The sequence below is a fragment of the Drosophila biarmipes genome, unplaced genomic scaffold (assembly GCF_025231255.1).
Source record: "Drosophila biarmipes strain raj3 unplaced genomic scaffold, RU_DBia_V1.1 ptg000013l, whole genome shotgun sequence".
Lineage (NCBI taxonomy): Eukaryota > Metazoa > Arthropoda > Insecta > Diptera > Drosophilidae > Drosophila > Drosophila biarmipes.
The window spans coordinates 647,438-663,589 of record NW_026114532.1 but is presented as its reverse complement, the minus strand read 5'-3'; the positions used below and the strand labels follow the sequence as shown (position 1 = coordinate 663,589).

The window sequence follows — 16,152 nt, the reverse complement described above, 5'->3', positions numbered from 1 at the left end:
AGCGATGCTTTCCCAGGATCCTTAGTATCAATAAATTGTCTCGACGACTTCCACTTTAATAATTATTACAGGATCCATATTACTTCGCTGTATTCTGCGAGCTCAAAAATTCAGTGGTCCTATATGGGGGTGTTGGCCCTAAGAATTAGCACAGGGAGTTATGGAATATTTTAACATTGTCAAAATCTGCATAATGAATTTCATGATCACGTAGATCAAAACAATTGTTGGCATTGCAAACTGTTTCTTGTTAATATATACAACCAGCTCACGCAGCCGCGCCATCTCCTGATCCATGCAATCCAAGTTACTTTGTAGATCAGCTCTCTCTGAACGTAGGTCCTCCATAGACTTAGAATTGCGGTGGAGCGTAACCCAATAAAGTATATATATTCTTGATCAGCATCACTAGACGAGTAGTGTCTGTCCGAATAAACGCTGAGGTCTCGAAAAAGCTAGATTCGACTTAAATAAGCACGTGTAATTACATGAATTCGTAGAAAACTTTTGTGAACTATTTCAGAGCAATTGAACCTGCTCTGCAAATAGGTACTGCACTGTATAAAAACGAATTGATAATCAACCACATTAGATATTATAAACAGTTAGGGAAGTCTTCTTTGACGGTTTTAAAATAAGCTTGTACTTTGTATTTGTTTTTAAATGCAAGCATAGACACTTTCTACACTCAGTGTTTTTGGTGTCTGACGTAGTCTTTTATTTTCTTTCCATTTCAAAATATAATGACAAATCGGTATCTTTTGAAAATGAGGTAGAGAAAGTACATGTCATTTTTTTATTATACAGCAGAGAAAATTATACCATTGCACTATGCGAAATTTTACCACTTTTTTGGCCAAAACCCATTTTTTAAAAGTGGTTTGAAATTGATTTTGACTGTCAGAATGGATTAAGATAACATCAATCTCCAATATTACTAACAGATTGAACCACTGTTAAGTTATCAGGTGTTAAAGTCTCTTTTTATTTCAACGAGGTGGCAGCTCTAGTAAATCACCAATTATTCTTAAAAGTTAAAATGGTTAAAAAGTGAAAAACAAAGCTGGTGAGAAATATATAAGACTTTGTTGTGTGGACTGTATTAATTTTTATTCACCAAGGACGCTGTAGCAGCATTGCCAGAGGCGAAAAAAGATATATGTTTATATGTTTGGTGAATAATCGGCCCACGGGGATGTGGCTTAAGTCGGGATCTGGAACGGTGGTAAACGATCGCCTAATTAAGAAGTGGGCGGGTGACAAGTAGTTGGTTTCGGTATCTGGTGCATAGCATAAGGGCCGTGAACTTATCACAGCGCTGATTTGCGCAAGCAGGGTGCGCATCTGTTCGAAGGTGAGCGTTGAATTGCCGGTGATCCTGCACAGATGCAGCTTTACACAACGAACTGCTAACTCCCATTTCCCTCCCCAATGAGGAGCTCGTGGAGGTATGAGTACCCATTGAATTCCATCATCTCCCGGGGTGGATGTTACGATGTCCTGGTGTTCTTGTGATGAAAGCATTTCTTGCATTTCGTCGAGAGATCGTTTAGCTCCAATGAAGTTGGTTCCGTTGTAGCTGTATATTTTACTACATTTTCCACGCAGATATATGAAGCGACGCAAGGCAGCCAAGAAGGTTTCGGTTGTCAGGTCAGTGGCAAGTTCCAGGTGTATGGCGGAGGTGACCATACAAACAAACACGCAAATGTAGCCCTTGTTTATACGTGGCTTCCGAACTTTGGCATCCTTTAGAAGAATGGGGCCTGCATAATCGCAACCAGTGTTTACGAATGGAAGCGCTTGGGTGACACGAATGCTGGGTAAATCAGCCATCTGCTGTTGGGATGTGTGGTAGCGTTGACGAAAGCAGTACAAACAGTCGTGTGTTATTTTGCGAATGAGATTACGTGCTCCAATTATCCAGATTTTTTGCCGAACGATTACAAACAGGGAGGAAACGCCAGGGTGATGGTTTACTCGGTGCTCGTGTTCCAGGATCAGCTTAAAGATTCGATGCGTTTTGGTAGCAAAACTGGGGTTTTGCCTCTCGTGTCAGTAAATCAGCAAATCGTTTTCGTCGATCATTGGCGCTAGCTTTACCAGCTGAGATCGGTTCTTGAGAGGTTCCTTGGCCAGGAGGAGCTGATAGTCCTGTTGAAAACAGCGTTGCGCGTGATTCATACAAATAATTCTTGCTGACTTAACCTCGTCAAATGTAAGAGCTATTGAGGTCTTGTTGCAAGATGCATTTCGTGTCCGTTGAATGAAGCGCTTTACATATGCGACAATGTGAACGAGCTTGAGCCATGAGGAAGCTCGTGCGATCAGCTCATCGAGGGGATGAGCCCCCCTTTGTAGCCAAACAGTTGATCTTGACTTCTCCTTGAATGCCTTTGTCTGAAAGAGATAAGCCAAATCGTGAGTCGTTCAACTTTACCATATACTGCTCCTTGTCCCGTAGCCATAAAGGTCCATTCCACCACAGTTGGAAGTCGATCAAGTCTGTAGCCATCAGACCCCTGGAAGCGCAGTCAGCTGGGTTTGTTTTGGATTTCCGAGGTTCTGTTTCCAACAAATGTTTTAAGTTGAGCTGGTGCGTACGATAACCAGGATAGCACGATTGATGAGTCTGACCAGGCAAAAACTATTATGTTCTTGTGGCGTAGTTCAGACAAAATCGAACGAATAAGCTGGCTGAGAAGAAGTGCTGCACAAAGTTCGAGGCGTGGCAATGATTGCTGTTTCAGTGGAGCCACCCTTGTTTTCGCAGCCACCAGGGACACCGAGATGGAGCCATCGTCGTTAGTTACTCTGCTGTAGACAACAGCTGCATACGCCTTGGTTGAAGCATCCGAAAATCGGTGGAGCTCAATGTTGTCTGCGTCGTTAGCAACGAAGCGTTGTAGTTCGAACTTTTGTAGAGTGGGTAGATCTTTCCTCCACTACAGCCAGATGTCCGCTAGTTCAGTTGGAAGTGGATCCAAGTTCAAGAGCCAAAGTTTTTGGAAAATAATCTTGAACTGGATGACAACGGGTGCTAAGAGTCCAAGAGAATCAAAAATCCTCGAGACATCGGACAAGACTTGCCTCTTGGTGCAATCAGGATTTGCCACTAGGCCTACGTTGTAAGTTAGAATGTCTTTGCCAGGATGCCAGTATAGTCCAAGTACCTTAACTGGCGACAATTGTGCGTCGGTATCATCTGTGTGTATGAAAGGGCTATTGGATACCCATTTCCCGAGTTCAAGATTTGCGCACGACATCAGCTGAATCAATTCGTTTCGGTTTCGAAATAGCTCATCCTCACTGTTTGATCCAGTAAGTACTTCATCGACATAAAAATCCTCCAGTAGGATTTTTGAAGCGATAGGGTATTCATCCCGATGATCCACAGCGAGTTGTTCCAGCGAGTTGTTCCAGGAATGGTGCACATGATGTTCCGTTAGTTACCGTGCACATTTGGAAATGCTTGATCGGATCTGATGGATCTTCTCTCCAAACGATTTTCTGGTAATTTCTGTGCCCCTCGCTTTAACCATATTTGGCGAAATATTTTAACGATGTCCGCTGAGAATGCGTACTTGTACATGCGAAAGCGTAGGCACACAGCAAAGAGGTCACGCTGGATACTGGGTCCTGTGAAAAGAGTGTCATTTAACGCGTTACCATTAGCGTCGCGAAAGGATCCACCAAAAACAACTCGCAGATTTCGTCCGAACACCGGGTGGTGGGGGAGAAAGAATTGATTTCCAGCAGCAATGTCCTCTGGGGGCACCTCACGCATGTGCCCCAGGTTGATATACTCTCGCATGAAGTATACGTACTGTGTCCGCAGCTGCTCGTTTTGTTGTAGACGTCGCTCTACCGATTTGAAGCGCTTAAGAGCTCCATGTAGAGTGTCTCCGAATTCAGGATTTTCCGCGTTGAGTGGAAGTTCCACGACATACTTCCCATTTTCATCGCGGTTGTGGGTGGCGAGAAAGCGTTTCTCGACCTTTTCATCTTCCGGTTCTGCTTTTGTGCTGATTTGAGCATTCTCCAGTTCCCAAAACTTTTGAAGAGTGTAGTCAATCTCCATTGTTGTAGTTAGTGCAACAGCGTTGCTTGCGTTCGATGTGATGAGTGAGGTGATATCCCATCCGAATACCGAAGAAATGGCGATAAGATTATCCTTGTTGTCGTATATCTTTCGTCCTGTGAACACTGACCATACGTGCTCGCTTCCCAATAGTATATCAACTGGTGTGTTTGTGTTGAATTGTGTATCCGCCAACTGCAGATCCTTAAACACCTCGAGTGTTGATGCGTCGATGTTTTGCCGTTCCAGAGAAGAGGTGATTCTGCCTAGCACGTCAGCATAGAACACCAATCGATCATCGGATATGCATCACTTGATATGCAGCGTGGTGCATCCCCTTGTTGTGTCTGCTTTTACGGAAGAGATTCCCGTAACCAAGATGCGTGATGCCGATCGTGTCAGTCCGAGAGCTTGGTTGCAACGTTCGGATACGTAAGACAGCTCCGATCCTGTGTCCAATAGAAGACGGCATGTTACGAGGTCACCTTTTGCGTTTTTAAGATAAGCCATTGCAGTTGGTAATATGCTCCGTTTTAATTTAGTTTAATTTGTTGATTTTGCAGTGCCTTACGCACATACAACCTTTTGTGTATCCTATCCTTGGGCAAGATGATTGAGTGTCTCGTCCTGCTCTGTTATTTGGGCAAGATTCTCAATAACCTATGGATTTGGTTGGAGATGAAGAAGAGTATAATGATTACCTTTGCATTGCCTGCACTTGAATGTTGACTTGCACCTGTTGACCCCATGACCAGTTGTGCAACCAATTGTAGCACAGTGATTTCTCCTTCACAAATGATCGTCTCTGCACCCCAGACATATCCAGAAACAGCTGACATCCATACAGAGTGTGTTCTGTAGAACTTCATTTGGTGCAGCCACTGCTTTCACTGCTAAGTTGGCAGCCTCATCAACGATAAGTGTTTTCAAGTGATGCAACTTCTGGGCGTTGGACAAATGCTATTAGTTATGAATTGTACGTTCATATACGTCTTGAAAAGAAGGCCACTCTGTGTAATTTCCAGAGAACCGCTTAATTTGAATTTTCAGCGATTCGCTCAGAGTTGAATTCGCCGTGAGTACCAATAGTTGTTGGTTTTGCTGCAGCAAGTTCAGGATTGCGTTATTGTTTGAATGAAGCCTATTGCTGCCATTCCCACTGCCTTGAGATGTCCCCGGTTGTAGATCATTGCTTCGTAATATGGTGGACTGTATTAATTTGTATTCTTGCCAGTTTCGAAGACTTTTTGATACTAAGTTGAATTTCACCAAGAGACGCCATAGCAGCATTGCCAGAGGCGAAAAACGAAATATGTATATAGATATACTCGTATGGCGGTTTTCTTTTACATAGATTTAATATATAGGATATTTATGGCATTATGCGCCTAAAGATGATAAGTTATTAGAGACTGCAACCGTTCACGAACATAAGCTAAGGACTGCCGTTTTTGAAATGCCATTTAATCAGAGAGGCTTGTAACTTGTGTATATGACCTTGATATTGTATTTATCGATTGTGGTGATCGTATAATCGTGTGTAAGTTCTAACCTAAAAAAAAACGAAATCTTTCTCATTAGGCTCAGTTAGTATAAATGTGCACTTTTCGCACTTTCTCTAAAATTTGGCTTTCAAGGCCCTTACCTAATACTGTATATTTCCTCATTTTTGTCTGGTAAGTTTCACTTCCAACGTTATCTTAAAACAAACAGTACTCAACTTTCTTTTCTATTAAATATTAATTATTTTTAAAGAATTTTGCAACATTATTTAACGTACATATAAAGGATTTAAGTATTTTTTAAGAATTAATGGTAATAAAAAGTAAAATTGCGATTTTTCCTAAACAATGGGGGGAAATATATCAAAATATTTTTTTTATTTAAGGTTCGGCCTTTTTATAAAAAAAACTTTGTTTTTAAGTTATTAATTAATGTCACAAAAAGTGGTAAAATTTCCCATAGTGCATTGGAAAGGGAATAAAAATGTTTCACACTACTAGATTTAATTAGACGGGAAAATTGTGAAACATCCAATACCGTACTTCGGTGTGTTTGGAAATTTTTTGCTTCTGTAGACCGTTTAAAGTAGTTTTAAGCAACTGAAATTCCGTTATAAGCTGCAGGCTTTCTTCGTTTATGGCAGGCTTAAAAGGAAGTAGAGCCTAAGACTCACAAAATTCAATGATTTCTTACTAGCTTTTAAACCTTACCCACATTTAGAAGCTGTCTAAGTTAACCGTTGTGAAACATTCTTTCAGAAACGCCTTTGGAGACATTAGTGCTAACTTTAAATGATTCACAAAATTAACTTTTAACAGGGTGATGGCAGTTTAAGTATTTTAAATTTTAATTAAATACTTAACGCTTTCACTAAAAAGAAACTGCATAATTGACGGGATTCAATCCATTAATAATAATAAATAATTTATAATCTTTTGAATATAGTTGTGTGAGCGTTCTTCTGAGCCTGCATTCCGAGCTCGATGGTAAGACTCTACCTTTGCAAGTTTTCAGAGCTTAGGGTAAGTAAGCCTACGAATTTTAGGTGGCCCTTATCGAATATTGCATCGACTCTATTCTCGATATACAAAGGCGTAAGTTATTCCCCATCTCTTGTAGGTTTTTACAAAAACTTTCTTACCTACATCAAATACCCTGTTCCTATTGTTCCAATCTACAATCTAACTGATTATGCTGTGCCCTTTTATACCCGTTACTCATAGAGTAAAGGGTTATACTTGATTCGTCGGAAAGTATGTAACAGGTAGAAAGAAGCGTTTCCGAACGCTGCACGCTGAGATCTCAGAAACTATAAGAGCTAGAATAGTCAAACATGCAGGCAACTTTTCTGCGCTGAGCAAGTTTTTTTCAGCGGGGTTTCCGCGAAAATCTGTAGCGCCTACAGTTTTGTTGATAGAAACAAAATTTTAACTGAAATTACCTAAAAAAATGTCCCACGCCCACTCTAACGCCATAAATCTGTCTCTAGGTCTGTCTGCCGCCCACATAACATCTACTGAAAAAGTTGGTAGGTGGCACAGTAAAATATCGTTTTGCTGCTTAAATGTCTCCATTTCCCTTTTACTCCCTTAAGCTGATTAACGGGTATCTGATAGACGAGGCACTCGACTGTAGCGTTTTTCCTTTTTCAAGGGCAGAGTCAGCCCAAGGATGGATGATCTCAACAGGATTCCTATTAATGACAGAGCGAAATTTCCTATTAAACTCTATAGCCGCCTGAAGGAATAATTGCGTGATATCGTATATTTTCCTATCTAATTTTAGACATTTGGCAATTTTTATAAGAGTACTTTGAAACATTTCCACCTGGCAATTCGACGTTCGACGGCCGATTTCTATATTTTATATATAAGTAAAGTTACAATATATAAGCGGTCAGCATGGGAACCAGGCTGACTCGGCTCTAAGCGCGGTATGCTAACAGTGCAGATCATATTACGTTTGCACTCGAAATGGTTGTGGGCACTTGTCACGCTGTCGCTGAGTGACAAAGGCAATGCCCTATGTATATTATCTGCATAACAACAAAGTGTTGTGACTTGGGCAAACAAAGTGTTGCCGCTGAATATTTATGTTATGTGATAAGAACGCATATTGGCATACATTACACATTAACATTAGGAAAAAAGATCACCAGCTGAAGGATTGGGCTTACGTATAATATTGCCCTCGATTCTGTTGGCAAGATCACCGCAAACTTGCTAAATTTTTTGGCCAGCTATGAGGAAATACTTTCTGGCTGTGTACATATTTAAAATCTTTCCCGCTTTAATGGGTGCCTATTATATTTTGCCTTCTGAAAAATTTGACCTATTTTATAAATTTATTTAGCTGTGTGAGCCCGCAACTAATATATCTTTTTGTTCGTCCGGCTTGATAACAGCCGCCACCCAAGACTTGCAATGTCAAAATTTAGTAACAGGGAAGATCCGAACCAAACTGGAAGCTTACAATGTTTGGCATTCACGACGTTTGGCGTTATTACGTTTTTCACTAAGTTTATTAATGTCTCCCCGTCAGAAAAATCAAACACTATAAAAAGTCGCTTATTTGTCGTGAACGCCTTGTCCAATACGTTTTGGATTTGAAAAAAGTTAAGTGGCTTTTCCGTGGCCTAAATACAAACACTGTGAGTAATGGCTTGATCTGACTCTGCTGAGCTTTCCAAAGGATAAATATTTTGTTGCGACAAAGCGTCCGCCACCCAGGCTAAGCGCTTATGTTTTGAATTTGGATTCTTATTAGAGACCCAAATATAAAAGACGGATGGTCCGTAAGTATGTTTATGTCACTTATTCCAAAGATAGTGGTAACTCACTTTCATTCCCTATCCCTAATTTAATTCCCTATCCTTCAGTCTTCTGGATATCACCGCTATAGGCCTCTTTCCCTAAGACAAGACTGCACCAATGTCAAAGGAGAAACCATCATTTGTCAAATTAAATAGTCAGGTTAAATTTGGGTAATGAAGGATATCATCCTCCTCAAGAATATTTCTAAGCTTGTCAAATGCGTTAACTGTACCTTATCAAAGCTCACCAAAATGCCTTTTGAACGGTATTTGCTAACCCTGCCACCTTCACCCCTGAGTATATTTGTCAAAGGTCTCTCTAATGATTCAAAATCATTGTTAAAGCATCGATAGTAACTTGCTAAGCCCAAAAACGACCTCAGCTAGAAAAAAATTACTTGGCTGTTTAAACTCCTTGATGATTTATACCTTGTCCTGGCTTCTCCTAGTACCTTCCTCTGTGACAACAAAACCGACACTTTTTTGAAAAAATTATACACGCATTTTGGCTTCCTTCAGGCTTTTTAAAACCGGTTCAATATGGAAAATATTAGACCCTTCTGTCATTGAAAAGACAATAACGTCTTCCACATAGACGTAACAGATCCTTCCAATTTTCTCTTGAAGAACATGATATATTCATCTTTGAAAAATGCTTGAGGCCTCCTTCAGTCCGAAAGGTAGGGGCAGAAAAATAAGTCTTCTCCCTTCTTCTCCTATTTCGCAAGTTCTATCTGTTTACTTAAGGTCCAGGAAACTCCCCAGATTCGACAGTATCATACACATACTAGGAATTGGTTATCTATACCCGTTACTCGTAGAATACAAGCGTTTCCGACACCATAAGGTATATATACTCTTGATCAGGATCACAAGCCGAGTCGCTAAAATCTCGGAAACTATAAAAACTAAAGCAGTTAGACTTGGCATGTAGATTGCTGTGTTCTCTGTGCAGCGCAAGTTTGTTCCAGCAGGGTGGCACACCCACTCTTACGCCCACAATTCGCGAAAGACTGTAACAGTAACTTTTTATTTGGGTCAGCAATGACAGCAATCACACCGAAAAGATCATTGTCATTTGAGATATTTTTCAAATCCATTAAGAAACGTGACCATAAATGCACAGTCAACGTAAACTGAAGTTGGCAATCCAATCTCTCCCTTAATGTAGCTTTTAGAGGCCTCCCTATGTACTAAAAATTTTCGTACCTCCCTGCCTACTGTTTGGTGGACGAATGGAACAATGGATGATCCCCTAAAAAATGCACGGAATCACTTTCATAGTCCGTCCCTTCTTCACCGTCAATCTGATTCTAATGATCCTGAGTTTAACCACCCTTATCTTCTTTAAACAGATGATTTACTCTTTGACGCCTAATGTCAGACAATCTTTGAGAGTTTATAGGTCTCTTTTGTGTAATCTGCTGCTGTGCATCTAGGATCTGTAGCGTTAAAGAACCCTGAGGTCGCTAGAAATTGGTCAGCTTATGGAATGTAGGCTAACAGCTGGTGGTAGGTTGACAAAAAATAATAACGCTTGACTTAGATAAAGTTTGGCTGTGAGCTCAGAACTTATTAGCAGAGTAAGAAAAATCTTAATCGTATCCCCAGATTGCACAGATAATGCCCGTCGACCAATGTCTATCGTAAGGCCTCGTGTGCCGTCCGTCGTTGTGCACCTATTTGTTCTTAGTGCAGTCCACCGTTTTATTGTTAACTTATATACGGTGCGCTCCAATCATTTATTTGTTTCATAAACTCGTGCTGACTGGAAATTAAATTTAAACAAGAAAGGATTTTTTTCGGCAAGCCGAAGTTTGAATACCCTTGTAGTTAAAAAAAATAATCAACTTTAAATTTTTAAGGATTGTTGCTGACTTCAGTGATATTAAAAAAAATTTCACACTTTTTTTCAGACTTCTTTTTTATGTTAGAGCAGCCCGATTTTTATTATTATATTGAATTCGAAATTCTTAAAAATATACAGTAAATTTATTCCCAATATTATAAGATAAAATGTCAAAAGCTATAATTTGTTTCATATTGTTTTCCCACCCACTTTCCGATAGTTCCTATGACAGCTATATGATATAGTCGTCCGATTTTGATCAAATTTAATTCGAAATTCAGAACTAATGAAAAATTATTTCCAAGCTTAGAAGGTTATATGTTTAAAAACACCAAAAATATAATTTTTTTATATATTTTCATATTATATTCATATTTTTTTTTCGATCGTTCTTATGGCAGCTATATGATATAGTCGTCCGATTTTGATAGAATTTAATTCGAAATTCAAAACAATTAAAAAATATTACCACCAAAGATATAATTTTTTTTTTAATTTCCGACAGACTGACATGGCTAGATCGCCTCGTCTAGTGACGCTGATCAAGAATCTATCTACTTTATGGGGTCTCCTTTACTGCGTTGCCAACTTCTGACTGAAACCATTATACCCTCTGCAAGGGTATATAAAGGTAATGGAGATATTTCCTTGGGAACATACTTAATAGAAATGAATCCATTTGAAAAGTAAAGTTATTGCTTTAGAATATTTCGTCCCTATTCGCAGATTTTTGCATTTTACTAGATTAGAACAAAGTCGACTTCCATTTTGCGTATTATGAAAATGATAGTTCAACAAACTCCATCATTTACACAAATCAAAGAGCTAACAAAATGCTACCGAATAGCAAATAAATTCAGAAAACATTTATTTTCCTTTTTTTTTATTCACAAAAAAATATAAATTTATTTTCGTCTGCGTCTGAGAAGAAAAGAAAAGGGATCGAGTTCGACTGCAAAATAAAGGGTTATGTTTGATTCTTCGGCCAAAATAACTTTGAATAAAAGCCTTAATACTATGTAGGTTGTGCCTAGTCATAAACAAATTTTTATGATATGAGTTTTGATTGACGTAATTTTACCGACGGTTATTTATAATTAAAATATCAAAAATACTCATTTATATTATAGAGAATTCACATGAAGGTGAAACAAAATCCTATGAATTTAAAACAGTAAAGTACTGCATCTACTTAACATTTAGCGACCAGAGTTTTAGTTTATATAGGAGATAATTGTAACAATTATAAAATTGGAAAAATTGACTTCTACATGGAAGATCTCATGACAGGAGCCAATTGAGTGAAAAGTCCCATAAATATAATAGAGCAGATTTTTAGCGTATTGGTGAAAGCTTAGAAAGAAATTATAGAAGTAGTAGAAGATACTAAATACAATTATATAATAAGTTTCAAGGAAAAATTAGTTTTCTTGCTAGCAACCCTTGTCTTTCTTTTTCCTCTAATAACTATTTGACTGCGGTCTTGTTCTGCTTCCTCAAATTGCTCAGGATCAGTTCTTCAAATGCCTCAGTACTGCATTCTGTTTAAATTATCGATCCATTTCGGTGCCGGTTATTGCGCGTATCAATTCAAGTTGTCAACAAGTCAAAAAAACTAAAACCGAAAAATGGAGTCATCAATTGTTTGTGATTTGTGCACTAAAAATGTGGAGATAAGTGAGTTTAAAGCTCATTTTGCAATGTGCTTTCGAGGTTTTAATGGCTAGATCAAAAATAATGTGACTTGTGCTCTACTAAGCTCAACAATTATGACTTTGATGAGCACTATCAAAATCAAAGTACCCAAAATGGCATTCATTTTATTAATAGATGGTGGCAAACAACAACAAAAACAAAAACAACAATAGCAGCATCAAAAACCAAAACAATAACTAAACCAAGGACTACAAAATTTAGACGACCATCCTACAACATCCGCTAATGCTCTCAAACGAATAAGGTTGTAGGAGTTACCGAGAACAAAAAGGATTTAAAAATTAAACTTTTATGCCCTACTTGCGGTGAAAAATATTTGGCCTGAAGAGAACGTCAGCATATATTGACCGATAAGCACAAAAATGCATCGTTCAGAGAGGTCAAGAATAATCAAAATATTATTTACCTTAACTTTGAAACTAAGTTTCCAGTAAAAGATTATTACCAGCTTTGCCAAAAAATAAAATAGAAGTTTTAAAGCATTGCATGACTATAGTGCCATTAAATTCAGGCTGAGAGTTTGTGGTACCTATATAAAACAAACAGAAGAAGGAGATACAATTGAAACAACAAAACATTTTACAACTGCATACACATCGGTATACCAAACTGAAAACATTGACAATGAGTTAAATACTGAAATAGATAGTTTATTAACATCGAGCAGTGAGTCCAAGAAAAAGATTCTGGTTGAGCAATTAGAAGTTTTACATATTTTGAAATTACGATAATAAATCTAGAAAACATTCCTGCGGATACATCCAGGCCCCTAAAAAAAAAGAGCACGAAATGCACTTATAAATGTACAAAATACGGATGTATTTTGTTTCAAGTGGTGCGTACTATCATATATAGCTAATGAAAGCCATGAGAGTGCTACCTTCGCAACAACACAGCAAAGAAAGTATTCGAGAGAAAAAAAAAAAGCCCACCACATACCAAATAAATATTAATATTGAAATCATTGTGTATGATGGAATTAGATTGGATTTTACGAGAATCGAGTTTCCAATCACAAATAAAGGAATTATCCAGTTTGAAAAAAATAATGCAGACTTCAGCATTAACATTTATGAAATTGATGGAGATGGCGAAAAATTATCGGGCCAACCTTTAGAAATAAATCTATTCGTTCTAGTCATATAAATATATTGGGAATCAACAATGTAAGCCAAGAAGTCATGCATTACGCCTACATTACGAGTGTAAAAGATTATGTTACTCGCAACAATCCATATCGAAGGCGGGTGGATATTTTTGTGAAAACTGATTACAATTTTTCACCGTAAATAACACAACCCATAATAAATAAGCTTGAGTGCGGAAAAGTATCCTCCTTCTACCCAGAGCCAAAAACTACAATATCGTTTAAGGGCTTTCACAAAAAATTATCCCCTCCAGTGGTGATATATGCTGACATTGAGACTGATCTTGAAAGTTACAGTACATGCCTAAACTCAGCAACTACTTCGTCGACAACAAAAGTGCAAAAGCATACTGCATGTGCAGTATCATTTTACATTGCGCATAAATATAATCCGCCTCTTAACGAATTGTATACTCGTACATATGAAGGTATATGTTCCAAAAAATATAAAAAAATTACATATATTTAATACTAATAAATTTGTTTAAATATAAATATATAAATCACTCAAAGAAAAAGTATGAGTTCGTTTTACAAATATTGGTCAACCCCCAAAGGTCCGAGCACAAGTCCAATTAATGACGATGAACAGAAGGGTAGTTGCTGCGGCTGTGATAAAGAAATACATGATGGCGACCTGTAAAAACACTTCGACCAATTTACTGGAAATTAAATTTTATTCATAAAAATTGTAAGCCAAAATATAAATTAAGTGAACCCTTCTTTCCTGTAGCTTTTCATAATTTATCGAAATATGATATACATTTATTTATTACTGAATTAGAAGGCGACTTAAGTCCTATACCTTGTAATAAAGAACTTTACATAGAACTAACGTAGACAATTAAAATAAATGCCTCAATAGATACAAAATAAGATATATCGATTCAATTACGTTTTTAAATTCAAGTTTAGAAAAACTTTCAAGTTACATGGAGGACAACAATTTTAAAGTTCTAAGCACGAAATTTCAGGGAGAAAAATTTATGCAAATGCGTAGGAAGGGTGTCTTTCCATACGACTATTTAGACAGTTTTAAAAAATTTGATAAGACCCAGCTTCCTGACATTGATAAGTTTTATAACTCTTTCAGTGAATAAGATTGTAGTACCGAGGATTATAATTTTGCTCAAAAGGTTTGGGAAACTTTTAATTGTAATACTATTAAAGATTTTTTAAAACTTTATTTAGAAAGTGACGTTTTAATTTTGACTGATGTCTATGAAAATTTTTGGGAAATTTGTAGGAGAGTTTATATGTTAGACCCTATTAACTATGTAACAGCACCTTTAATATCTTGGGATGCTATGCTCAAGTATACCAATGTAAATTTAGAATTAATTAGCGGTGGAGACTTGTATAATTTTTTGAAAAGAGCAATACGAGGAGGGTTAACTCAATGTACGCAAAGAATTTCTGTAGCTAATAATAAATACCTGAATTACTTTGATCATAGTAAACCAAATAACTTCCTTAGTTATATTGACGCAAATAATTTATATGGATGGGTCAACCATTACCCCTTCCCGGGTTTAAATTTTTAAATAGGGATCAAGTTGAGTCATTAAATTATAAAAATATTTCTATTGATGGAAATTTGGGATACATATTAAAAGTAGATTTAGAATATCCTTCTGATCGGCATAATTCACATAACTACTTGCCTTTCTGTCCGGAAAATAAAGTTCCTCCTGGCGGTAAACAGGAAAAATTGATTGCGGATTTAACAAATAAAAGCGAATACATAATTCATTTAAAACAGCTTCAGCTATGTATCGAACATGGTTTAGTTGTAAAAAAAATACATAGAGTTTTATCCTTTAACCAATCATGTTGGTTAAAGCCTTATATTGACTTAAATACTAATCAGCGAAAATTAGCGGAAAATGATTTTGAAAAAAAATTTTTTAAGTTAATGAATAATGCAGTAATGGAAAAACGATGGAAAATGTAGCCAAGCATAGAAATATAGTTTCAGTAAAACGCTATAAGTCAAGACAGAGTTCTCCAGGTTTTAGACAACGGAAAGCAAGACATGATTTCCACAGCGTTTAAATATTCGGGTCTGATCTAGCGGCAATTGAGTCAACACCATCACAAATTATGTATGATAAACCAATATACATAGGGGTTGCTGTTTTAGAATTATCAAAATGGTTAATGTATGTATTATAACCAATAAAAAATTATAATAATTATTTATTTTATCTTTTTTTACCAAACAATGGATGAACGCTTCGATACCTCAAATTATAGGCTGGAAAACAAATTTAATGTTGTTCAGGCTAATAACAGAGAGCCAGGAAAAATGAAGGATGAACATGCCGGTAGGGTTATGAAATCCCTTGTGGGACTTAAAGCTAAGGCATACTCTTGTTTAGTTTATAAGTAAATAAGTAAAACGATTGTAAATAAATGAAAACGATTGTATAAAAAAATAAAAGGAGTTAAGAAATCAGTTATTAAAAAACTGAATCATGAAGATTATATCGAATGTATAAAATATAAAATAAAACATTTTATGGAGCTCAGCGAGTAATTCGTAGTAGATCCCACATTCTTTATACAGAAATTATGAATAAAATTAGTCTTAATTATAAGGACGATAAGAGATATATTTTACCTGATAATTGTAACGCATTAGCTCATGGTCATTATAATATTGGAAATATATTAAGCAGTAACCCAACATAGTAATAAAAAATATTTGTATAATTACATTAAATAAATAAATAAAAAAATGTAAATCAATGAAAAAAATCAATTTTTTAGTTTTGCGTTACATTACTACAGGTCATTTACATTTACAGGTCATTTACAGAAATCCATGAGTTGTGAGTGGAATCAAAACCGCTCCATTTTACAAGCACTTGGTTATTTTGTCTCTTAAGTATTTTCTCTACTAGGAGTGCATTTTTATCTTTTACTTTTTGAAGCTTCTCTTGATAAAATGACCCATTGGGTTACTCATATAATCTTCAATTTCATAAGTTACCGGATAGGTTGACTTAACTTTTAAAATTTTAAAAACTTCTGTGGTCCAA

The 16,152-nt window shown here is 36.9% G+C and overlaps 2 protein-coding genes across 2 annotated transcripts in view; one reads left to right on the top strand and one right to left on the bottom strand.

Moving 5' to 3' along the window:
• The window catches only part of LOC108021921 (lachesin), a 570,948-nt gene that overhangs the window by 133,191 nt on the left and 421,605 nt on the right, over nucleotides 1-16,152 (top strand). The gene's annotated exons all lie outside the window — the stretch shown is intronic.
• On the bottom strand, nucleotides 3,446-4,553 carry LOC122818703 (uncharacterized). Its single transcript, XM_044093767.1, has 2 exons — nucleotides 4,439-4,553; nucleotides 3,446-4,347 (listed from the first exon to the last, which is right to left on the bottom strand). The coding sequence occupies exons 1-2, from the start codon at nucleotides 4,551-4,553 to the stop codon at nucleotides 3,446-3,448; spliced, it is 1,017 nt and encodes a 338-aa protein (XP_043949702.1).